Source organism: Bos taurus, chromosome 6, assembly GCF_002263795.3.
Source record: "Bos taurus isolate L1 Dominette 01449 registration number 42190680 breed Hereford chromosome 6, ARS-UCD2.0, whole genome shotgun sequence".
Classification (NCBI taxonomy): Eukaryota; Metazoa; Chordata; class Mammalia; order Artiodactyla; family Bovidae; genus Bos; species Bos taurus.
The window spans coordinates 37,139,132-37,166,533 of record NC_037333.1 but is presented as its reverse complement, the minus strand read 5'-3'; the positions used below and the strand labels follow the sequence as shown (position 1 = coordinate 37,166,533).

Below are 27,402 nucleotides of genomic sequence, written 5' to 3'. Positions count from 1 at the left end.
GAAAGCAAGCATTACAGTGAAACAATTAAGAATGCCAGCTCTGGAGGCAGACTGTCTGGACTTAAATTTCTGCTGTCCCACTTATTAGCTTGGTGACGTCACTGGCACGTTACTAACCCTCTCGTGTCTCATTTTCCTCCTCTGTAATGTGGGGGTAATGGTACCTGCCTCACAAATTCATCACTAAGTGCCCCAAAGTTATTAACATTGAGAAAATACATTTTTCATCATTTCCCAATTTAATAACTTAGTTTATGTAACACAGCCAGAAGAGACAAATTATATTAATAGCATCACTGGGTTTTATAGTAATAAAAGTGAATATGAGAGCCACACCAGAGAGCACCAAAAGTTGGATTTATTGTTTCTGACAATCGCACAGCAACTTTTAGTTTGTTCATATTCTCAGCATCACAAATCGGAAATACACTTTTGCTTCTCAATTAAAAACATATACTCTGAAAAGTGATTAGATAGCTTTTAAAAATCATCATTTTATAGACTACCTTAAAAATCTTTGCCAAGTAAGATACTAGCTTTACCTTTATAAATCTCTGCATAAAATGAAAAATCAAGGCATACAAATTTCATTTCGTTCTGTTTTTAAATACCATCTTTTGTTTCCCTTAAAAGATTTTTATCTATTCATTCAAAAGTATTTTGAAATTCCACTGCCCATTTAAGACAGAATGAAGGCATTTTCGAGCATCTGAACTAAGCACTGTCTTGACTGAACCGAAACAGGAATTCAATCAGGGTCCTCGTGGGCCTCCCAGCCATGCCTTTGCGAAGATAAGGAACCTCATCTTTGTTGGTCATCACACCTGCTATGTCTAAATGTGCCCACTTAGGATGAGTCACAAATTCTTTCAGGAATGCTGCAGCTGTACACGCTCCTGCAGATCTGAAGAGAAAGACAAAAATCAACATCTAACCCCATTAAATGCACACTGAATGTTCTATTAAGATCCTCCATTCTTGCTAAGTGGCTTCTATGCCTAGAGAGCAAAGTCAAGCCAATGAGACCTTTAAAGAAGTTAACCCAGAAATCGATACCTATCTTTAGACACAGCTTTAAGCATAAAGGATAAATTCTTTTTCTTGTGGTAATGACCATACTGTCCATCTCCTTCCCTTACCATTTGCTTAAAATGACCTTTAGATTTGAAAATGCAAAAACCAGTTGAGAACCAGTTGGGAAACACCTTGAAAATAAAAGACAGAAATTAGTGCTTATGAGCACTACATTGAAAAGAAACTGGATACCTAAACCTTTGTGAAAGATTAAAACTGAAAATGCTCATTTTGGCAAATAATGATTGTAAAAATGTACTTTTATAGTTTATTTTACATACCTATATTTTCCAATGTTATTAACATCAGCAAGTTGGCAATCTATAACCTGTCTTGTGTAATGTTCAAAGAGAGGCATCCTCCAGACACGGTCTCCTGTTTCAATGCTGGCCTAGAGAACAAATAGGTATGATAGTTGGCAGAATAGATGAAGCAGGTTCTGACCTGTTACTCTAAAACATGACAAATACAACAGATTCCAGAATTATTTTAATTAATTAAAAAGCTTAAGAATTATAGAAGAAGCCAGGAATGCTATAGAACAGTCCTACAAAATTGTAGGGCATTTGCTGAAATTACCAACTAATATTATGGTCTCAGTTTAAATGAATAAGCTGGTATCCTGTAGTGCAGACAGGCTTTGCTGGTTTGATTAGGGTGAACTAGTCTTCATGATGTTTGTGGCCTTGGTGTGCCTAGAACTATACTACTAAAGGCCAGATACTAAGATAAAGTGACCTCATTAATTCATGTCATTTACACACTCATTCATTCATCCATCCATCCATCCATCCATCATCTGCTGAACTGCTAAACACCAGCAGGGGTTGGGGATCTAAAGATACTTAATATCTGAGTCATCAAAGAGCCTAAAGGCTAGTAGGAGAAATGGGTAAAGGTTGTTGTGATAAACTGTGGTCAACGGAAAGAACCAAAAGTGAAAAGTCAGGAAGCAGCAATGTAAGCTGTTATTTTGAGACTCCAGAAGAATAACTAACAGAAGAATCCACCAAGGGTTGACAGTGACTACCTCCAGGAAGAGAGGGTGTAGGCTGTATAAACTGCTGACTGTTATTTCAATGTTTATGATACAGAAGGACAATGTGTGCCTGGTACAGAGGAGGGGAGAGGCCCCACATACTACCTGGAAGGAGACAACAGGGCTGAGTTTCTCCCAGAGGCTGGAGAAGATAGAGAGGGGCTTCACAAATGGCAAGATGACAGAAGTGAAAGGGAAGCAGTTTAAAAGAGAAGTTTAGGACCTTAAACCACATCAAGAATGTATTCAGGAACCTTTTGTATTTGTCCCTGCTGGTATACAGTAAGCTCCCATTAATTACTTGTTGAAAGAATGAGGTGCCAGATCGAGTTGTTTCATAGCCAAGTGGATGCTCAGGGCCTGGGGCTTAGGATAGACAGCAGCCAGAGAGGTGCCAGCTGAAGCCACGGGAATAGACGGGATTCCCGATGAACACTGTGCAGAGTAAGAGCGTGAGGTCCAGAACGGAAGTCAACCAAAGGGCCAGGCAAAGGAAAAATCTGGCCAAGGAGGCTGAAACAGAAGTCATCAAGAAAGGAAACCAGAAGAGAAGACTACTGTGGAAGCCAAGAGCAGGGTGTCACCAAGAGGCCAGAGGTACACACTGCCTCTGGACAAGCTAAGGGAGGCTAACAGAGTGGTGTTACTGGGGAAAGCTGATGGCAGTGAAGAGTGTGGGGGTAGTGATGGGAAACTGCTGTGAAAGGGCTGGGTGGAGGTACAGAGCACAGCAGCAGAAACTGTCGTCCTCACTGTCCAGTAAGGAACCTGAGCAAGCCCTATTTACATACCCTCCTATTTGACTCATGACATGTGTTCATTAAAAGGCCATTCCTTCTTTTACAAAGCTATCCTCATACCCTTTTCTACATCAGGGATATTTTTAAGTCATGTTCACTTCATTCTGAGCAGGAATGTGGCATCATATTTATCATTTTTAAATATTTATAGAAAAGCACATTGAATCAAGTTTATGGAATCATTTCGAAGACAATTCTACAACATAAAAATCCCTGTAACTCAGGGTTGAAGAAATACAGCATTCTAAGGCTAGAGGAATGAAATCACCTCCATAATTTAGGTGTTTCTGTGTTATTCTTACCTCAAATAGTTTGTTCCACAGCCAAGAAGAGTTGGTAAAGACCCCAGTGGCACCAGATCCCAAAGCTATGTCCATGGCACCTGCAAGACACAGCTGTTCAGGTCAGCATCCGGTCTCTCCTGGCAAGATGGGTTTCTCTACTGCTATGCAGGCCAAAACTTTAGCCTTTAACACTATTTTAATGTCTCCCTCATTTTCAAAAAAGATGATGTTGGCATATCCTTACTGTATATATTTACTAGCTTTTTAGTTTCTCAAGTTAGAATTCACCTTCAATTATTAAGGAAAATGCAAAAAAGCAAACATCAAATATCACCAATTATCTCATCCCAGGTATAACCATTACATATTTTTAATATTTCTTTCCAAATTTCTTCTAAACTAAAAGTAAAAACCCATAACTAAGACCACACTATACATGTCCAAGTACATGTTCTTACTCTTATGTTTTAAATGTTTATTCTTCTTTTATAAACAAATTCATTAGAAGTATTCTTAATGATTTCACAAGTCCACTACGTAGAGGTACTGGCCTACCTCATTTTATTACACTCCATTTTACTGTAATTTGAAGATGCTGCATTTTTCACACATTGAAGGTTTGTGGCAATCCTAGGTCAAGTAAGCCTATCAGAGCCATTTTCCTAAACCATTTGTTCACTTTGTGTCTCTGTCACATTTTGGTAATTCCTGCAATATTTGGAACTTTTTCATTTATTTGTTACTGTGATCTGTGATCAGTGTTCTTTGACCTTACCACTGTGACTCACAGAAGGTTTAAAAGATGGTTAATTAGCATTTTTCAGCAATAAAGTATTTTTGAATTAAGATATGTACATTGTATTTTTAGACATTATGCTACTGCAAACATAACAGTGACCCATATGTAAAAGCCCGTGATTCTGCATGACATTTGGGCAACTCTGTTTGGGTCATTTGTTCCTTGGGCTTTTGTTACTCTACCTCCCAATTATCTCTCAAACCTATCCATTTCCCTTCACCATGGCTACCACCATCATCTACCACTGGACTATGGTAATAGTTTTAAAAAAAAATGTACTGTCAAAAACTTCAAATATACACAAAGCCAAGAGAATAATATAATGGACATACAAGGACCCATTAACCATCATCAATGAGTATCAAATCATGGGCAAACTGGTTTCACCTGCACTCCTAGATGCAACAGGTAATACTGAAGTCAAACACACTCATTCTTAACACACACACTTACACATCTACAGTCAATAACCACACACTGCTCACCAGCCCACCTGGCCTGCCAACCTCTCCTTGGTCCCTTTCCCTTGTGGTTGGGACACTGTTGGCCAAGGACCCTTTCGCAGAGCAAACTATCTCATAGTCCCCACTCATAGCTTCCTGCTGCACTTGGCTGCAGACTAAATCCCGCAACGTGCCAAGGCCAGCAGGGGACTGGTGCCTACCAGGACGTGGGTCCCAAGTGTCTTGACCCCACCACACTCTGTTCCTCTCTGTCCTGTTCATCACCGCCCCCACACCCCAACCTTGAGGGGTGCCTTCTGTAGGATGTTCTTCCTTCCTTCCTCCACCCGGTGATGCCTCCTCCTTCAGACTCCAGCTCAAGAAGCACTTCTCACAGTGCCTGACTTCCTGTACCAGTCAAATTCCCAGATACACAGGCTCTCATGAACTCCTTTTAACTTGGCTCCTCTATGCTTGTCAGTGTGATGATCCGCTGACGGCCACTGTCCAAGGGATGCGGGCCTCACCTCTGTATGTCCCACCTCCATATTCCCAGCCATTCACAGGAATTAAACAGGGGCCAACTGAGTCAATAACTATTCATGACACCTACGACATCCCAGATACTATGGTGGGTGCTGGTTACTCACTGCCTGTGGTCTGTCTATATGACTGGGTGGGATACATGTTCAGTTACACATACACACTCATGAATACTTTACTTTTCAAGTTAGTGACCTTTTCTGTATTTATTCACTTGTCCTTAAAACATTCCTATCAACTCCACAAGAACCTTGCATCAGTGTTTGAATTTCTCAGAGAGAAGATAAGCACTGGCCACAAACAAGAATGTGATCTGATATCCTCTCTTAAAGGAAGAGAAAATGGGAGACATAAATATTTAATGTGATCCAACAGGGACCATGGCGCTAGAGATGATTTCATTACGTATCTCAGAAAACAATTACTTTCTACACAATCACAGAACTAGTACCACCATCAATTTCAGAAGTACCATTTTTGGGGGCATACTCCCCATTTTCTTTTACAAGGCATTTTTGAAGCTGTATTAAACACTAACTCTTCCGTGTTACCAGAATTTGTCAGAGTATGGAAGAAACATCAAAGCTCCAAGGAAGGTGCTGAAGTTACCACTCTCATTCCATCCTAAGCACAGGCATTAAGAAAACGAGAGGTACCATGATTGAATGGCACCCACTGAGCAGCCACTGCTCCTACAGTCTGCTACAGGCCCGCTCTTTAAAGGTCAATAACATCAGTCCAGTGTGTGCCAAGCCAGGCACAACCACCTGTATCATCTCATTTAATGTACACAGGCAACCCCCGCCCCCAGCCCCTGCCAATGAGGTGCTATTATACCACTTTTACAGATGAGACCACTTAGACACTATCAAAGTCACATGCTCTTAAGAGGCAGCACAAATTTTAAAATGAGGTCTTCTCCTTCTAAAAGCTTATGTTCTTTTTCCTGCTAGGAACTCTGGTTGGAAACGTTCTCACCCTCTCCTTTAAATCCCAGCTCCTAGAACTCAAAAGGGACTCAATCAGTATTTGGGGAACTAAAGCGAATCATCAAGACCCTTCAGTGAGGACAATGGCCGGGGTGACCTGAAGGCTCACCTATGAGGCTGCCCTTGGTAATCTAGATCCAACTTTCACACCCTCTCATACCCCCAAGCTTGGGGGAAAAAAGGATAGGGGGGTGGCGCGGGGAGGCACTGTGAGTCCTCATTTACAGAAAGGGAGTACTACCACCCACCTCAGCACTGCACCTCAAACACCAGCCCTAGAACCTCCGTTGTTCAGCTTAAAGTGTTTACTAAACTGAACAGAGACAGAAGACCATAAAAATACTATAACACCAACTTAAAAAAAAAGGAGTCTTTAGCAGATGAATCTATGGACTATTGTTAGAATCACATAAAAAAGAAATACGAACCGATTTTCTGTTAAAGGCTCATATGACCAGAAGAATTAAAATCAAAAGATGAAAATGATCTGAATTTTAATCTTAAAAGAGCTAGAGACACAATGAATCCCTAAAGTAAACTGCTGGATGAAAGATTATGAACATTGAGCTTTTGCAATAAGGTAATGACCACTGTCATCCCTTTAGATATTTATCGCTACCCCACAGAGCTGATGGTCTAGCCTGTCGCATGCCAGCACTGTATTAAAAGACGCTTTTCAGAAACTCCTTCCAATCTTCAAAACTCTGAGAGGTAAACACACTTGTCCCCATGTACTGATGTTTGAGGGTGTCAGGGAACCAGCCCAAGGTTGGTGGACTAGGAACTAGCACATCTGGGAGCCACCCCCATGTTGGCCTTAAAGTCAACATGCTTCACACAACAACCACATTACACGGCCCCATCTCTGATACATGACCCTGCCACTCCCACCCCTCACCCCAGTGTTTTTATTTCTGTATAAACTCAAATACAAAAGTTCAGAAAACACTCCGGCGCGTCAGATACATCTTCTGCACCTCATGGACTGTGGCCTGCCAGGTTCCTTGGTCCATGGCACTTCCCAGGCAAGAATACTGGAGTGGGTTACCATTTCCTTCTCCAGGGGATCTTCCTGACCCAGGGATAGAACCTGAGTCTCCTGCTTTGGCAGGCGATTCTTTACCACTGAGCTACTGGGGTAGCCCATCATGACTAATAAAAGCAACCACTGATTTGGGAACTTATCACTAATCTTTTCTGAGCTGTATCAAATGGCAACCACAACAGAAAACATTGCTTTGTATCATTTTTAGCTGTCACTGTGCATGGGCTGATCTGATCCACTTGTTATTTCTTTTTTTTAAAGTATAGCCTGGGATGTTTCGAAACCACTAAACCTAAGATTCAAAGCAGTTTACAACTGCAGAATAATTCTTTTGGTGAAAGATCTTTGAATACAAATGGAGCTCGCCAGATTTCAGCAAAATAATGAATGCCCTAAGTACAATGTGTGCACTCGAAGGCAACAAATGAGACTTTCTTCAAACAAAAGCAGGAAAAGCACACTGTCTGACCTGTCAGGGTGGCGGCATTAATGATGACCTTTGGGTTAAAAGTGTGAGCGTAGCAGAGCGCATCGGCCAGGATAAGTCTCCCCTCAGCATCGGTGTTATCCACCTGCAAAGAGGAAGGTCAAAAGACTAAAAGGATAAGATGATACAAACAATGAATACAAAATCTAGACACTCAGAGCAGTGTTCAGTTTAGAAGTATAAAAACGCTGCTGTGATGTTTGTCATCAATTATAAAAAATATACTACCATTAAAATAGGAATATATTTACTCTGAAGAGCAAATATAATTTAATAATCCCTGTATCAGAGCTGATGACCGAATGCTGATGACTTTGGAGGCTGAAATAAAGAGAAGTGTCTAGTTCACATTACCATTAAGTTTATAACAGGAGGGGGAAAATGTCAAGATTTTCAAAAACAAAAAGGTGAAAGAGTTGAAGAAAGATACACTAAAGCAGCAGCCTGGATCTCCAGACCGGAGAACTCTTGCAACTGCAGCAACTTCAGCTATATTAGATATAATATATTTCTTCTTTTAAATACGCTTAGTCATTATGTGTAGTAGTGCATGCATGCATATGCCCAGCAGAGGATCTGCTGCCACATCCCCAGATGCAGTGCTCACGATGCAGGACTTGTTTTCTTCTCAAACACTTTGCTAAATGGAAAAAGTTACCACATCAAAGGTGTATCCAGAAAACAGCCTGTACTTTTCCCGCTTTGGCCTGCTCTGCAGGGCTGGCTGCAAACTCATAAGCTCTGTGTATAGCATACAGAAAGTAGGGGGAACAGTAAGGTAGGGAAAACAATCTTAAAATTCCCATAAAGAAATACCTTTGACTACACGAAAAGCTACTCATAATAAAGGTACTGCCCTTCCCTAAATGGGGCCCGCACTCTGCACCCATTCAAGGCAAGGAACAGCAGAACTCGGAGGCTGTGTCATCCACCTACAAACCTGTATGGTCTTCCCGTTCCTGGCTCTAACAACATCCCCAGGCTTGTTGGCCTTCCCACTGGGCATATTTTCACAAAGAGGAGCCAAACCTGTTTTTTTTAAAAAAAAAAAAAAAGAATACATGAAGGAACATGGAGTGTGCTATGTCCAAATATGCCACCCATGGGACCAAGGTCACAGCAGACCCTCAACAGATGCCAGTCACAGACATCATCTTGACTAAATATTTGAGTTTAGCATCACCAATGACTCAGGTGGCATTACATGCACCAGTGACAGGAAGCACACATCACTCTTTCCAAAGAAGTCTAATTCTATCACGAAGAAATAACCCAAACAAATCCAAATCATAGAATATCACAAGATAAGCTTGAACCTTTAAAAACTTCCAAGAAAGGGGCAAAAAAGGGGGTGGGGCGGGACTAGGTTTGGAGTAAAGAAAATTAAAGGGACATGATGACTACATGCAAGGGGTGATCCTTGAGTGGCTCCAAGATTTCAAAACCAAATAGAAAGAAATAAATGCTTGTGTATACAACACACACATAAAACTAACATTTTCTGGACAACTGGGCAGTTTGAATTTGGTTACTGTATCAATCCCTGGGAATGATAATGGTATTATCATTACACAGAATGTCTCTGTTCTTAGGAAATACAAGCAGAAGTATGCAGGGGTGACATATCATGATGTCTGTGACTTGTCAGACAGACCTGGATGACAGTCCAACTTTCTCATGCAATGGAGGTGACACTGAGCAAGCCAATTCAATCTTAGTCCCGACCTCCACATCCCCCTCTGACACATGACAAACCTCCAGCATTGTGTCTGGCATTCTGAACTACAAAAATCACTGCTGCAAATGGAGGATTTTTTCTGTCCCAAGCACTTTTTCTGCATGTCAAGGCGTTTAATCGGCTGCAACCCTATGAGATAATCACTACCCTACTTATCGGGCATTTTCCGTTGGAGTAAACTGCAAACTTGACATTATGTGCCCCTGACTGCTAACCACATTTTGCAGAAGTAAAACAATCAATTCTAGTTACTGCCCATAATGCAGAATACATTTAACTCTGCCAGTTAAGACAACACTTAGCTAAACAGAGCTTCTGCCTGATGAAAACCATTTAACTTGATCTTTTCAGATTACAGGAAACCGTGTTTGTTGTCTCCATTCTACCACTTGACTGGATTCTAAAAGCTCTCCAAGACAGCCGCCCACACACCTACGATGTTGATGGGCAGGTCGAGCTTGGCAGCAGACACGATGGCTGAACAGATAGTGGCAGCTCCTCCCATGTCGGCCCTCATGAGGTCCATGTTTGCAGCAGCCTTGATGGAGATGCCACCACTGGGGGGAAAGGACAATGTACCATGTTAAGTGCAAATGAGGGGGCTAGAAGCACTCTTAAAAAGTGTGGGGTGAACTACCTCATACAAGCACCAAGAAATTTCCAAATTGAGAATCTGAATGATTTCACCATTTAAAAAGATAATATTATGGTTTTTATAAAAGACACAAAGTAATTCCAGAAATACGGGGGGTTCGGGGGGTATCTTGGTTCATTTTATTTCTATCTGAATGAAATGTTAGCACTGCCACTGGAAACATTACTACATCATACAGTCAATGCTGCTTAAATCCTGTCTGAGCTCTGGACACTCATGTAGATTTGTCTTTACAGCAAATTATATGAATTGATCAACTTATTGAACCTGAAGGTCACAAGCTGTTAGGGAAAAACAGACGAGTTCACAGAAGACTGGTAGGATCCCCTTTCAACTCCTAGGAAGACACAGGAGAAACTGGTTTTGACAGTCCCAAGGTACACCAGATCTTGCAGATAGCAAAATACAACCCACAGGCACAGGAAGACACTAGCCTAAAGCCTTAAGACAGTGCCTAAACACAGGGGCAGAGAAAGGCTTCAATCCACAAGAAACCCAGGCCACTGCCCCAGCAGACTTCTGGAACCAACAAGGGACTTCTCTGCTGCTGGTTTATAAGAACCCAGGGCGACCTGCTTCACAGGCTGGGCAAGGAGGCAGGGGCTCTGACTTTGAGCTCTAATTGGATTCTGCTGCTGACTTGCCCTGCTGAGAGAGAGTCAACTCCTTGCTCTGACATCTGCTCACCTTAGAAATCAGGCCCTAATTCTCACTCACTCCAAAATACTTGATAGTTAGATGGTTGTCATTTATACACCTAGAATTGAAGATTATCCATTGGCTCAGAATAAGAAAAGTACATTCCTGGTCCAAGAAGTCCAGAGATAACCCCATGAGGGCAAAGGGAGCACACTGATCCTTCTATCTATTTTTAGGCTGCTTCCACTCAGGGAGTTCCACTCTTACATACAGGACTATCGTTCTGAATAACCACCAGTTATCTTTGCTTACTTTTTAGATTCCCCTCCAATCCATCCATTTTTTTTCTCCTACATCCATCCTAGTTGAGGCTCCCACCATCAATGATTCAGATGCTTGCCCAGCTCCTATATATCCAAGTGTCCTACAGCAGCCTTGCCCCTTCACTTTATTACCCATACAACTAAGAAATGTTTACAAACAGATGGAAAAAAAAAGATAAGCAGAAGAACCTCAAATGCTTTTTAGAAGTATATACAAAAATTCAAAATAGATCACAGCCTTAAAGCCTAAAACTTTAAGACTTACTGAAGAACACAAGTACTTGGCATAGATAATAATTTCTTATATACGGCAAAAAAAAGTATAAACTATAAAATTAAAAGTTGCAATAGAAACTCTTCAAGCCAGGAGGGAATGGCAAGACATACTTAAAATGATGAAAGAAAATAACCTACAGCCCAGATTATTGTACCCAGCAAGGATCTCATTCAAGTATGAAGGAGAAATCAAAAGCTTTTCAGACAAGCAAAAGCTGAGAGAATTCTGCACCACCAAACCAGCTCTCCAACAAATACTAAAGGATATTCTCTAGACAGGAAACACAAAAATGGTGTATAAACTCGAACCTAAAACAATAAAGTAAATGGCAACGGGATCATACTTATTAGTAATTACCTTAAACGTAAATGGGTTGAATGCCCCAACCAAAAGACAAAGACTGGCTGAATGGATACAAAAACAAGACCCCTACATATGTTGTCTACAAGAGACCCACCTCAAAACAGGGGACACATACAGACTGAAAGTGAAGGGCTGGAAAAAGATTTTCCATGCAAATTGGGACCAAAAGAAAACAGGAGTCACAATACTCGTATCAGATAAATTAGACTTTAAAACAAAGGCTGTGAAAAGAGACAAAGAAGGTCACTACATAATGATCAAAGGATCAATCCAAGAAGAAGATATAACAATTATAAATATATATCCACCCAACATGGGAGCACCGCAGTATGTAAGACAAATCCTAACAAGTATGAAAGGAGAAATTAACAATAACACAATAATAGTGGGAGACTTTAATACCCCACTCACACTTATGGATAGATCAACTAAACAGAAAATTAACAAGGAAAAAAAAAAAAAAACATGTATCTATAAAGCTCACTAAAGCAAAGCACAGTAAAATGAGGTATGGCAATAAAAGGCGTTAAATTTATCAAATAAAAAAAAATAAAATAAAATAAAGTGCTGAAAAATTAAAAAAAAAAAGAAAGAAAATAATAGTGACTCTTGTGAAGCAATTTTCCCTTTGATTTCTTTGTAACAGAAATGTTTACTTGCTATACTTCCACTTGCCACGATAGTGTAAGTGTGTTAACTTCTAGAAATGGCCTTGGAAATGTAAGTGACATGATGAATTATTTTTCTTATTGTAATTTCAGTCACTAACGTCATTACTTCTCAGTTTCTTCATGCTTTTGGATACCATTGTTTGGGGGGTAGTACATTACTGTAATGTGAGGTTCATACAATATAGAATAACTGTATTCATAACTCTTCCACCTACTTGGCAGAATAATCAATGGGCTGCATTTTATCATTGCACATGGGGACAGTTATGCAGTGTTCCATAGATTATAGACATTTTATAGGGCCCTAGGAAGAACTAGTAGATAAAGAGGAATTTCTAGGTAAAAATTAAGTTAGAAAAAAAAATAAATAAATAAAAGTTGCAAACTATACCTCACTGCAAATAAAAACTGCTCTTCAAAAGACACCACTGTAAAGGATATATGTCTGGAATATATATTTTAAAAAACATATAACTCAGTAAGACAAACACTCTTGTAAGTGTTTTGCCAAGGGCAAAGACTTGAAGAGATACCTCACTAAAGAAGATGTACCAACGGCTAATCAGCACATTTTAAAAATGTTAAACATCATTAGTTAGAGAAATGCAAAGTAAACCTCAAAGAAATACTACTATACACTCCCTGAGTGACTAGAACTAGAAAGACGGACTCCATGAAATGCTGGGGAGGACAGGGAACAACTAGAACCTTGTACACTGGTGGTAGGAATGCAAAATGGTATAATCACCTTGGAAAAGTTTGGTAGTTTCTTGTAAAATTAAACATGTAGTTATTATACAACTCAGGCCTCCTCTCCTAGGTATTTAACTAAGAGGAAGACAAACATCCACACAAAGCCTTACAGATGATGCTGGCTTTTATAATTAATAACTCAAAACTGGGACAACCCAAATTTCCCTCAACAACGATTGGATAAACAAATGCTGGTATTTCCCTACAATGGAAGATGACCAACAACATGGTTAAATCTCAAAGATAATATGCTGAGAAAGAGGCTGGTCTTTTTATTAAAAGAGTCCCTGTAAATGAATTTCTAGAAGAGGCAAAAGTAACCTACAATAACAGAAAGATGACCAGTCATCTGAGGTGGGGGTGAGAAAGGGGATGAGTGCAAAAGAGCACGCTCCAAAATTCCCAGGGGAGTTTTTGGGGCCTTGGAGAAATGTTTTATTTTCGTGATAGAGGTGGTTGTTGCAGGGGTGCACACATTTGTTAAGCTCACTATGCTGAACACTTAATGGGTGAAAACTGAACACTCAATAAGTGAACTTTACTGTAAATATATATATTTCTAATGTCATTCTTTCCCTCTGCTAGACACCCTTCAGTTACTTTCAACTGTTCAAAGTCCAAAATCTAACCAGATCCAGAACAACCCAGTTTCTGCCAACGTCTCCAGCTGTGCCTTGACCCCTGCCCCAGTCATGTGCTATCGTGGCCGCCCTGGCATTTTTTTCAGTACTAGGAATTTCCCCTCTTTCTTCCCATCCGCAGCCTTCACCTGGCTCTTTCCCTGACCTACTCCCCACAGAACTAACTCCCTTATCCTTCACATCTTAAGCTAAAAATGTCACTTCTTCTAGGAAGCTTCTCTAAACCAAAAAGACTAGGTTGAGCACCCTTGCTAAATATCCCCATAACAAAAAGTTGAAATACAGATTTAAGTGAACAAACAACTTCACCCTGAGCATAAAAGTTTTGCATTGACATTACCCCGATGATAGTATAAAACTGTCACAATTAGCAAGACATTTAAGAACAACTTTCATTATCTAATTTTTATTTGCTGTAATGTTTCTTTTTATTTCATTTTTGGCTGTGCCATGGGGCTTGTGGGATCTTAGTTCCCTGACCAGGGGCTGAACCTGGGTCCCAGCAGTGAAAGCACTGAGTTCTAACCACTGGACCACCAGAGAATTCTCTGCTGTAGTGTTTTATAAAACACACTTTAATACAACAGTATATGCACATGATATATATAAATATGCATATTTTTCAATAGTATGAGCTCCAATCTTTTACTGATGGGCCAAATAATGATCATTTGGAGACCAATGCTTTAAATGAGAGGAAGTGAACCAATGAAAGGAAAACACAGGAGGCACTGCAGTCTGCTAGTATACGGAAGACCACTCTGGCGGTCAGATCTGCCCAGGACACAGGCATCACAGTACCTAGAAACTCTCTTGTAAGGGCAGGATTCATTCACATTTCAGATGGAGTTCTTGAATGGGTACAAAAATGTACTAGGGGACATCAACATTTTATAGATCTTTAGCAGCATTTTCTAAAGCAGTTTCTATGGACCATGATTTCCTGAGATACAAGTTCTCTTCAAAAGGAAATTTAGATGTTAATTATATTTCAATTAAAAACAAAAAAGATTTAGAAAACGCTGTGTTCTATACCCCCAAGAAGTACTATAGTTGAAACAAAATAAAAAACTTATTCGTTTTATCTAACCTAGACTTTTAATCAAGTTATCTTTTTCAAGTCTCACATTTAATTAGCATCCCAGAAACCAGTATTCAGTAGCAAATGCTTTCCATGGGAAATACTGACTCAGACCATCTTTTCCAACTCAGTTTCTCCCTGGTTGAAATAGCCAGAGTGAGCTTCCATTTCTAAGGAACACTTATGGTTTAAGGCAGGGATCCTCACCCTCAGGGATCTAATGCTTCATAAGCTAAGGTGGAGCTGATGTAATAATAAAATACTCAATAAATGTAATGCTCTTGAGTCATCCCAAAACCATCTGCCACCCCCCAGCCCCCCAGTCTGTGTCTTCCATGCAATCGGTCCCTGGTGCCAAAAAGGTTGGGGTCTGCTGGTTTAAGGAGATTAATGAAAGCCAGACTGGTCAGCAAAAAATGTGAGCTGAAGTAAGCAAAGGGAAGACAGCATGATCCACACAGCTGCCTCACCTTATCCAGCTGGAAATTTTAACATCCCCATAAAAGAATCAAAATGTATGGCAGTAGTATTAGTTATGGAGCTTTCAAAAAATCATTTAACCTAAGTCATGATTGCCTCACCTGCAGAACGTCCACAACGCCTAGCTCCTGGGGTAAGATCAGGGCTAATATATGTAAAATGCCCTAATACAGCCTCTGACACACAGTGTGCATTTTATAAGTGGTGACCTAATACATTTAAAGTAACACATAAGATCTGACCAAACACCATACTTCTGAAGCAAATCACACACCAAATAATACAACTACATACAAAGCATTCACCAAAATACAAAGCATGGATACAATAAATAAGTACCTGTCAAAGGTAATCCCCTTCCCAACAAACACCAAGGGAGGTTCACTTGCATTGGGACTGCCTTTGTAGTGAATTTCCAGGAAGACTGGAGGCTCTTCGGACCCTTTGGCCACACTTAGAAATGATCCCATTTCCTGTTCCTCAATCCAAGACTTGGGTCTACAAGGCAGGAAATGAAAAATGTAAATACACATTGCTCTATTTCAATAACTTAGAATAAACTCATCTGTGTGTAAAAAACAGTGTAACACACAAGCTCTTAAAATATATACACATTAAGTTCTGAAAATATATACATGTTAATGCTTCAATTATCACCTCCTATCTGCTTTCTGTATATTCCTGGGTCAGTCACTTGATTCTGAATCTGTTTCCTCATCTACAAAATAAGATTAATGACACCTCCTTCAAAAGATTAGCTGTAGAAAAGACATCTCCATCAAAAGATTACTTGTAGAATTATAGAAGAATTCACGTATGGTATGTAATATAATGTCAGGTAACACTGTATAGTCAAAGGCTAGGGGCACAAAAGGGCTTTGTATTGATTTCTGGCCACAGTAATTAGGCCAAGGGAAGACTTCTACCCTCCTACAGACAGACCAGAAACAACGTCATTCGAGGAATGCTCCTCTGGCACCTGCCTAGCCAGAGGAACTAAGCAGGTGAATGAAATTGTTGAAACTATTAAACTAGAACTTCATCATAGAGAGATGGCCACCCAACTTCAGAGAGAAAAGAATATAAAAATGGAAGGTATGACAATTAAAAGAAACTCACTTCAAAAGAAGCGAGGCTGTATAATGTGGGCATTTTTAATCACAAACCTAGTACTTGATGTTTTATTAAAGTCCTGCCCTTCTGGAAGTACAGTCTGTACCTCTGATTTACACCCACCTAACGCTAGAGTGAGTTTGATGCAGCTGCCTCAATTTACATTCTGCCCACCTGACCTGCCCCGTCTCTGGCTGAGTTTCCTTTGCTCCACCTCAAGCCCTGTGGTTTCCCAAGGCCACTGCATAGGTGCTTCTGCCCTGCTCTCTCGTCTGTTCACCTCCCTGAACTGCTCAGGCACCATTTTTGTTGGCAAACCTTTTCAACTCTTCCACAATTCTCCCCAGCTCTTTGCTCTTGCAGCACCCCCTATACCATTTCCCTTCCTATTCCTTCCTGCAAAGCCCTCAGCTGTCTGAGGACAAGAACCACCCCCATCTTTATATGCCAAGTTCCAGGCATACAAGGGGTGCTGTTACTGAAGACATGTGGCCACATGGCCACGATCTGCTGACAAAACGTAGCTCTGGTGTCTCCTTAAATAAAACAAGGAAAAGTCTTCACCAAGACACCTTTTTAGAGACTAAACATTGCCACAGAATACACAGCAACCATCCCAGAAATTTTATCAAGCTCCAATACTGCATTTTCTATAGACGGCACATTTTCTTTATCTAGATCACAGAAGTTTCCCTGAAAAAAACGTGAATTCTAATCACAATTAAATAGTGAAGAATCCTTTTAAATGTAAACACTCTTGATTAGCAACTATGATAGTAAACGATTCTTTAGGTGAAGCAAATATCTGTCAAGTTGCTTTCATTATAAATCCCCAAATACTTAGACTTGGTTTGCTTAAGATTAGGGGGAGTTCCCAAGGATGGCAGAAAGCCTAGAGGTGCAGCCTTTTAGGTTCAACAGCAAGGCTGCTGACAACAAACCTCAGGACAGCCAGGGAACACCAGCTCTGGTATCTGATCTAGCTAAGGGAATCTACCAGGCAGATTCTCATTCCATGCCAGGAGGGTATGCTATGTTATTCACTTATGTCAAAAAAGAGGAAAGAAAGAAAGAATTCACCAAAACTAAACACAATATGTACACTCCTCAAAAAGGTAATAGAGTTACAATTCGATCCAATAATTCAATTCCTAGGTACATGCCCAATAGATACGAAAACATATGTCCACACAAAACCTTGTACACAAATGCTCACAGCAGCATTATTTGCAGTCCAAAAAGTATGTGCTGTGCTTAGTCACTCAACTCTTTTGCAACCCCATGGACTGCAGCCCGCCAGGCTCCTCTGTCCATGGGGATTCTCCAGGCAAAAATACTGGAGTGGGTTGCCAGGTCCTCCCCCAGGGGATCTTCCCAACCCAGGGATCAAACCCAGGTCTCCTGCATTGCAGGCAGATTCTTTACCATCTGGGCCACCAGGGAAGTCCATCCAAAAAGTATAAACACCCCAAATGTCTATGAACTGATGGCTAGGGAAAAGGGAAATGAGGAGTGGGTACAAGATTCTTTTTTCAGGGTAATGAAAATGTTCTAAAATTGATTGTGGTGACGGCAGCACAACTCTGTAAATATACTAGAGATTACGGAATTGTATATTTTACATGAGTGAATTGCATGTTATATGAATTATATTTCAATAAAACTGTTACAAAACACATACAAAATGTAGTGTGACGTCACAACACTGTCAAAAGCAGGCAAGATATGACAGAAATAAATCTCAAACTGAAGAACCCTTACCCCTTCTTGTGTGTGCCTGCCAGAGGGTCACTTTACCTCTCTGGTCTCAAGTTAATTCTCTGAATGGTGAGAGAGCTGGATTTTAGGATCTCTGAAGCTCCATCTGGCTCTAGCATCATATGAGTCTATGGTATAATCCTGAATTACCTGATGAAGACGTCTGTTTTAATACTAGCACTTTTGAGATTCTCCTCAACAATTTCGGCAAATTTGGTTGGCGTCATCTCGTTGGCAGGCGTCTCCATCAAGCGGCGTGCCAGGTTCTGCCCAGAAGCAAAGAGGACGCCTCTCTGCCAGGCCTCCTGGTCCTCACTGGCAGAAGAAAACACAAGGTCACCGTCAGACAGCCTCTCAGAACACTGACCACAGCCTGCAAGGAGGGCTCTTACTGAAGACAAACAAAAAGTGATGGATAGAGGGGGCCCAAATATATTCTTTGTAGGGCTCTTACTGAAGACAAATGAAAAATGATGGATAGAGGGGGCCCAAATATATTCTTTGTAATCTGAACCAGGGAGGCAGCTGTTATGGTTTATAAAGAGCTGGAGAGACTCCCCTGGTGGGTCCAGGGGTTGAGACCATGAGTCTCCACTGCAGGGCGTGCGGGTTTGATCCCTGGTCAGGGAACTAAGGCCCGGCATGCTTCATGGCATGGCCAAAAACAAAAATAAAAGCCAGAAAACACGACCCCCCACTGAGCCGAGTGAGAGAAGACCTAGAATCCCCTTCTGTATGAAAAAAGGGGTTGGCCTGATGGACTTCTGAAGCCCTCAATCTGCTCCCCAATCTGACAGCAGATGTGTTCACAGAAAGGCCTGAGAGACTGCAGAATGAGCTCCCCCTGGTCAGTCCTGCCGGAGAACTGCCAGCTTCCTGCCTTCTCCCTGCCTGGCTTGGGACCCTGAACTGCGACCTGCCGGAAATCAGGGTTGGCTTCACAAAACAAAGGACTTGGGCCAACTTTCTAGGACCCTGGCTATTCTTGTGCACCCCAAGAATTAACACACGTGGTGTGGGGATGAACAAAACAACACTCATTGCTTACAGAGTTCACCATGTGCCACACACTTGATGGGTTTTGCCTTTTGATCATAAAAGTCACATGAGATCTGATTCACAACTCTACTCAACCAAAGAGGAAAATGATTTCTGTCACTTCATTGAGGTCACCCAACCAGAAAGTGAGAGCTGGCTTCAAAGCCAGGCTGACGGGTCACAGGGCCCTCATTTTCACTCACTATATCACAGGTGCCAACAAGACCCCCGTTGTCCCCCGCCACGTCTCCTGAGGGTCTCACACTGTCTGCTCCTGAACCCAGAACAGGGCTGGAGTATAAGTGGTGCTCAAAAAATGTGCCCAAAGCTGAGTCTCCCACTAGACTAGGAGGGCAGGGACCGGATCCCGGCATCTGCTTATTTCTGGCCTTTAGCACAGAGCCTGCAGGTGCTAGGTAGATGGAAATGATCTGTATTAAAACCTTCTGGGACCCTTCTGTCGTCTTGTTCTATCCCTCCTCAGGAGGCCAACCAGGAATAGTTTCCTAGGAACCAGCAAGCACGGAGAAGGGATGTAGAGTTGGAGGGAAACACACACAGGAGCAGCCAGGAGCAGAAAAGAGGCAGAGTCATCATACTCCTAAACTGACTAGGGCCATGAGAGAGCCACAGACAAGCCACAAGGCAGTGCCGGCCGCTGAAAGGCAGGCAGCTCATGTCCAGGAGGCCATGCCATCAGCACCCAGGGAATGGACCTGGTCCTCGTTTCGTGCCATCACCTTCCATGGAGTTTGGCCGACACCACCACCTTCCTTTTCTGCTTCAGGTCATCATACTCATAGAGCCCGAGCACCGCTCCTTCCGCAGCCGCCTGGGCATCTCCGCAGGGGTCCACCTCCACCGACGGGATCTCCAGGTCCTGAATCTGTCTGCACCCCGCTTCACAGGGCAGAGGAACCAGAAAACCAGAGTCAGTCAGGGACCCCTCAGAGGGCAGAAGGCAGAGACTTAGGGTGCGGTCCTGAGAAAACATCAAGATTGGGGTTCAAATCCCGGCCCTGACACTGATCTTTCTGAGCTTTCACTTCTTCCCTTTCCATACAGTGAGGACATGCACACACCTCACATAGTAGTGGGAGGACAGAATGATGGATAAATGATTGGTCTACCTCACATGGTAGTGGGGGGAAAGAATGATGGATTAAATGATTGGTCTACCCTGGTGGCTCAGACGGTAAAGCGCCTGTCTATAATGCAGGAGACCCGGGTTCGATCCCTGGGTTGGGAAGATCCCCTGGAGAAGGAAATGGCAATCCACTCCAGGACTATTGCCTGGAAAATCCCATGGACAGAGGAGCCTGCTAGGCTACAGGCCATGGGGTCGCAAAGAGTCGGACACGACGGAGCGACTTCACTTTCACTTCACCTCACGTGGTAGTGGGAGGAAAGAATGATGGATTAAATGACTGGTCTCACTCACAAGGAAGTGAACGCTATTACTAATACCACTTCTGAAACACTAGGGTTCCCTGAGGAAGCGTCCCAGTCACTAGAAGCTTGCCGTATTAAAAATGAGAGAGCAGTGATGACACTGCAATTATATCCAAGGAACTGAGCAAAGTCCATTATTAACACAGCGTTTATTAAGATCGAGTCAGCAAAATGCCCCAAATAAAAGTTATGAAATAATCACCCAAAATGAACTTTGAAAGTAAATTTAACAAGCACATATGATATACGTGGGGTCACAGCACAATCCAGCTAATGATTCCCGCCTCAGCGACGGTGTTCTAAGCTTCTTTAACCACAGTCTCCTCAATGAAGGCCTCATCCTGCCACTCAGCCCTGACAGGACCCAAAGGCACCTACTCCAACTCTTCAAACTGTCCATGTGGCAAACTGGGACAGGCACACACCTCTGTAACTAGTCATAAATAAGCACTTTGTACTTTGCAGCCATTTTCTCTGATGTGTAAATAGTTACGACTCCATGTGATTTAAAAGTGGGGCAACACCATGAATACATTACAAAAAAAGAAAAAAAACAATCTACCCACCAGGACTTTCTGGCTAAAAAAGAGTTCTAAGGCCAACACTGCAAGAGGGAACAAATGGTACTGAAACCCTAGACACAAGCTAAAGTAATATAAAAATGAAATTCCATAACCTAACCTTCTATATCTAAAGTAAGGCCAAGCATACTGGCTAAGGAAAACTGAGTATTTGTTGAGAGTTATTTGTATGAATGTGGGAAGGATAATGATGGTAAGAGGACAAAAAGAGCTGAGATTGATAATCTTACAGAGTGACCCTTAACAACAGTAAACTTCAAAAGTTAAAGAACCTGCAACAGCAGCTCTGATGTTTTCTTTGCCTTCATGCCAGTTCTCCTGTTCATCAATTCCAGCCGTCTTTTTGCCAAGGCCAACCACCACCACGCTAGGGAAGTCCTATTTCAAAAAATACAAAATCAGCCACTTTGATCTTTAAAGCATCCATTTCTAGCATGAAATGGTATATGACCTTTCACACAACCACCTTAACCTCCGCACAGGACAAAACTCCCCAAGAAATTTGGTTGTTTTAATTTTTTTAAGCCCTGACATCTTGGTAAAGTTTTATAACTGTGTGTTGGAAAGGCTGAGTGACGACGATCCTGCAAATGTCTGCTTCTGTAAGACAGGGCTACTGAACCAAGAAAGCCTACAGACTGAGGAATATGAGATGCAGTACTTTTCGACAGCAGTTTGCCTCTTGACAATTTAACCAATGCTTGTGGCTTAATACTGGGATAAAACTCATTCATAATCCAACACACAATTTTCTGTATAATGGTACAGCCAAAGTACTAGGCACATATAGGTGTTCACTGAGGGTCTGCCAAATAAACCTTATCTTCATCTCATACCTCATGTAGACCATAAAAGGTTCGGGTTTTGCCTGCCTTCAGGGGTGGTCCAGATCTGAAACAAAAAGAAATAGTTGTGTTAAAAAATATAGTTTGCTCTGTCCCCTTGTGAAGTGACATAAACCAACTGTATTATTACAGTGGTCTGATGCTTCTGCAAATTTGCTACTTATGTTATCAAAAGCAGAACTCTCTCAGAAATCTCTCAGATTTCTCAGATGCAGTAATTCTAGCTCAAAAACTTCCAGATTAGATTTAATGCACTTATTTTAAAACAATGATAGAAAGCAGTGCCATGGGTGGGTAATGCAGAGAAGACTGAGCACTGGATGGAAGCTGACCTCAATCTTAAATCTAATAAAAGATGTAAGACACCAACCTAAGTGGCTGACTTGACTGCACTGTGTTTAGCTTGGAGGATTTTTGTGATTTATCTACAGATGGGATACCAGGCAATTTCCAAACAAAGCAGCTGGCAATACACAATTATAGCCTGAGAACTGGATGCATTGGTACCATGCAGTCAGGAAGGCCAGGCTGTTCTGTACTCCAACAGGTTATCTTTTGGATTACTGAATTAATCAAAGCACTTCAGGGAGCTGTCGAAGGGTAAAGGACTGGTAATTGACAGGGGATGCAAATTCTGTCATCCAATAGTTAGACAATTATTCTAATTATTAGGCTACATCTATCAGATACTAATAGGTTATCTCTAATTCAAATAATATGCAGTTGCAGTGGCCTACGTTGACAACTGTTTCTGTTAAATTGCGGCCCATAGCTGAGAAGGAGTTGAAATGCAAACCTTTTCCTACCTTCCCCATTCCCTGACTAATCCAAGAGTAGTTAGAATCTCAGGCCCACACCAGATTTACTGAACTGGAATGTGCATTCTAACTACACCCCCAGGCGATTCACGTGTCCTTTAACATCTGAGAAGCCCTTGAAATTCAAAGCTTATGATGCAGCCTCCTGAGGCTATCTGATCTAGCCCAGAACAGGCTATTCCCCCCAAGTGAAGAGGAGTTAAAGAGGTAGAGACATTGGAAGGAAGCAGGTGGGAGGTGGGGTGGGGAGAAAAGAACTGAAGCCAGGAGGGTAGGCTGAGGAAATCTGGTACTTTCCAGATCCTTCTGGGTCAGCCTCTCACAATACCCTGGTGATTGGGTTGAAGTAGCCTGATTTCCCAGAACTGTGAACCACAAAGTACCAATATACAATCAACAGACACTTACTTTCACTTTCACCAAGAATATCCTGGCCAGTGTATTTCTGTGCATTTTCCTCCACCAGAACACAAAAGACATTCTCTTTCACTTTCAGGCATTAAAAAAATTGATATCCAAAGATGAATACGTACATGTTCAAAATTTCTCTCAGCTTTCCAGACACCAATTTATTAAAATTCTCTCCTGCACTTGTAAACTGAGGCTCATCTTCTTCTTTTTCTTTGCTATAGATTCCTAAAACAAGGCCCTGAGAAAAAGAGAAAAAAGGTGTATATGAGTAGAGTAGATCCCAGACAGGGACTCAAGGGATCCCAAATTCCAGAAAAAGCTAATCATTTCAACCAAACCATGTCCCCCTCAAGGACAAAAGAACAAGGCCAAAAAAGCAGCAGGTGCTGAGCAGTCAACTACACTCATATCCTGCCTATGTGTTTCAAACTCCTGCTAACTCAAGAGCCAAATTACTACCTGTCCTGGTCTTAATGGTCCCTCTCAAGAGCTTTCACAACACAAAGGGCTTTTCCTTCACTTTCTGCAGAAACAGCTCTCTGATCTCTCCCCCTTTCCATCCAAAAGCTGGTCATAAAATTTCCCATGAGAAAGTTTCTTGCCTTGTACCAGCAAGAGAACATTCTTATCATCAGGGACTGATGATAAGATTTGGGAGTCAATACCAAAAGGGACCTGTACAAAAAACCTACTAAAATAACCCTCATCCTCCCTTAGTTTCCCCCACATATTTCCTAGTCCCTGTCTCTCAACTGACTGCCCCTAGGCTCCTTTGCCTAATCACATTCCCACAATTTCTCATTCTCTGTTTATAAAGGTATATAAGCTTTGGGGCCTATAGGCTTCTTCCGGTCTTCTCCCTTTTGAAGACTGGACACATAAAAATATGAAGTAAAACTTGTATGCCTTTCTCTTGTTAATATAATCTGTTTTAGGTCCATTTCATTCTTAGTCTCAGCCCTAGAATCTAGGTGAGTAGAAGTAAGTTTTCCCTCCTTTACAACCTTCAAATGCAAAAATGTGCAATATTCTGGGATACTATCTCGATAAAGCCAAGGGCTGCACTTGCTGATACTAACAAGTTCTCTGGCCAACTCATAGGCTGGAAGAGAGGAAAAGGATGCACCTTCACTGGGAGGGTCAGGGACATACAACATTCTCTCAGCACTTAGTGGCTTATCCTTCATCTCCTTGAGCCCCAGACTCCAAACACCTGAAATAAGGAAGTAAACCTAGGAATCACTGTTTACCTCTGCACAGCAATTTATGACTTTAAAAATGTGCTCTGACTTAGGGCACCTTTGTAAGGTGGAAAGAACATGTAGTCTTCCCACTTGACAGATAAGGAAACCGAAATCTGGTCTGATATACTAGCCGGGGGGCAACAGAAATGGCCAAGAATCCAGATGCCTTCCCTCACTGTCCTCTGTGCTTTCTACAAAATCACACTGGTACTTAGACAAAATCATGTCTTGTCTTTTTTATTAAAAAAAAAAAAAAAAGGCTTCCTCTGTGTTGGTAACCTTCCCAGGTTCTAACTTTCCTAAGGCTGCCAACTGCCTGGGGTTCCAGGGAACCAAGTAGGGAACTGATCAGACAGAACACACAGGTTACCTGAGCAGGATGTATTTCCATAGTACTGAAAAGAACTGGGGACAGACCTCTGGTCCCTCAGCCACCCTGAACTCAAGCCCCATCCAGAATACTTCTAGCCAGGGACAGTCCTGCTGGCTCTCAAGCCTGACTCCCACGCGTGTGCTCCTCCCACGGAGCCGTTTCCCCTTTCCAGATCCCCCTACGACCAAATTTTAGTGACCTTCACAATGGGGTTTCTTCTGCAGGACACTTCTTTTAATCTCATGAACAGACGGATCTCCCTGCAAAGCCCTTTTCCCTAGAGAAACGTTATTTTTCTCTAGAAACCCTTCCATGTAGTTTACTCCCGGAGGACCTGTGTTTTCCTGATCTTCACCTTCAGCAGAGGAGAGAGGTCCTGGTATGGAACCCGAGGCCAGTGACTATCTGACTCTAGGGCATTTCACCTCACCAATACTTGGGCATCCTCCTAGCTGAGGTGGGAACAATCCTGGCGCCGTCATTCCGCGAGTTACTGGGAGGACTGAACAAAATCGCAAAATAAGGGCACGGTACAGAGTTGGAGCTCAGGTAACGGTAGCTATCTATCTATGGCTATCAATCTCTCGTGCTCAGAGTTCGGATCCTAGCACTTTCAAGCAAAAGAAGGAAGAGCGCATCCCCCGCACTAGCCTAGTAGAATACTGGGGGGTCTGCAGCCTCGCGCAGCCGGCTGCCAAAGCCGAGCTCGGCAAAAGCAGGGTATTTTCTCTTTAGTCGATGTCTGCGACTTGGCTCAGAAGCCCGGGACACTGCGGCCTCGCCCCGCCCCCAAGTCCCCGTCGCCCGTGGGCACGACTCTCGCGGCGGCCCCGGGGCGAGCCGCTGCCTCTCACCTTCGTCATGTCTGCAGCGGCTGGACCGGGTGCCCACAAACGCTTCACGCTCAGATGTCGGACGGCGACTCGCGCGGCAGCCGGAAGAGGCAGCAAGAACATCTTTTCGGCTCGGCCCCCAGTACCGCCCTCCACCGAGCACGTGGCGACGGGAAGGCGGGCGCGCTCCTAGAAGCCCGGCTTTGGGGGACGGCCTGCGCGCGCCTAGGGGTGGGGCAGGTGCCAAGGGGCGTGGCGTGCGCACGCCGGGGGCGCGGCGGGAGGGCGTCAGTGGGCGGGGTTGTCGGGTGAGGGCCAACGCGCTAGCGGACGAGTACGCGTGCGTCCAAGGGGCGGGGCGGGCCGGGTCGACTGGGTGGTGCTGAGATAGAAGCGAGACGGTAGCAGGCGCTTAGGGGCTAGCCCTTTTAGACTGAGGCGAAGAGGCGGGGCTCTTGGGGGAGCGCGCAAGAGAGGGGCGGAGTCGCGGTTGTGCTGTACACCAAGGGGCGCGGGTGGAGGCGGGGCACCGAGGAGAAAGGTTGCACGTAGCTTTAAAACAGAATTGAAACTGCGTAGCGAGGGCCTTCCTACTGAGTAATTTTTATTATTTTGCTATTTTTGAACTTTTTTTCTGAACTTCCATCTGGTCCAAGAGTTCAACATTGTAGGCAGTTAGCCCAAATACTGTTTTTTGAAAAAAGAAGCTTTGCGAAAAGCGCTCAGTATTTTAATACATATTTTTTAAAAAGAAGTCTTACATTTTTAATTGTATGAGTAAAATATGGTTGAATGGAACTAGGAGAACACGACGAAGCTCAAAGAGGGATACAAAAAATATCCTTACTGTTAACACCAGTGTCTGAACCCAATTTTAGCTGGATCTTTTTACCTCTGGCACAAGGTGGGCGAGGTCCACGAACTAGAAGTGATTAAAGTCCTGGCCTCAGTGCCGGGACGGAGAGAATGTCTATTTCATTGTACAAGGGCCGGACACAACAGAGATTTGACTGTCTATTTTTGAAAAGGTTGGACAAGTTGGGCATAGTAGGTTCTCTTTGACTTTCACTTCCTTTAGATAAAGAGTTGCATCACAAACTCGGTAAACTCAGCAAAATTCACCTATGTTCATTTAAAAGAGACATTTTGTATTCACCTTATAGCTGTTTTCTTGTTCCAGTGAACTTAAGCTGCAGTTTCCACAGCCAGAAATTTGCTAAAACCTGCTCCTAAAGACAATGGCACCCCACTCCAATACTCTTGCCTGGAAAATCCCATGGATGGAGGAGCCTGGTGGGCTGCAGTCCATGGGGTCGCTAAGAGTCGGACACGACTGAAGTGACTTCACTTTCACTTTTCACTTTCATGCATTGGAGAAGGAAATGGCAACCCACTCTAGTGTTCTTGCCTGGAGAATCCCAGGGACTGGGGAGCCTGGTGGGCTGATGTCTATGGGGTCACACAGAGTCGGACACGACTGAAGTGACTTAGCAGCAGTAGCAGCCTTCTGTGTGAGTGGAGAAGAGGGCTCTGTGAGCTTCAGAGGTTGCTGCAGAGCCGTAAGTTACATTTGTGTCTATCCCCTTTCAGCAAATTTTGTCCTCTTCATTTTGTTTGCTGTTCCTACCAGAGAGGATTTGTTTCCTGGCATGGCCTCACTTACTTTCCTCTTTGCTTGGTTCTTACCGAACTGTTTGCATTTTCACATGCCTGATAGAATGAGGGAGAACAAATGTCACAGGCCTCAAGTAATTTTTGTCGTTACTGAACAGTATTATTGGCCACTTTGGGACGCAAGATTTAGTCATCCAT

At 42.7% G+C, this 27,402-nt stretch overlaps 1 protein-coding gene across 1 annotated transcript; it reads right to left on the bottom strand.

The window, feature by feature from the left end:
• Window positions 1–342: 342 nt before the first annotated feature.
• On the bottom strand, window positions 343–25,782 carry LAP3 (leucine aminopeptidase 3). The gene is given in 13 exon segments (NM_174098.3): window positions 343–904; window positions 1,356–1,465; window positions 3,216–3,295; window positions 7,486–7,588; window positions 8,444–8,532; window positions 9,674–9,798; window positions 15,464–15,622; window positions 18,146–18,310; window positions 19,774–19,933; window positions 21,339–21,444; window positions 21,903–21,957; window positions 23,263–23,378; window positions 25,612–25,782. Coding segments are annotated over 13 exon segments (1,560 nt in total). The 5' UTR covers window positions 25,714–25,782; the 3' UTR covers window positions 343–714.
• Between the last annotated feature and the right edge of the window lie 1,620 nt (window positions 25,783–27,402).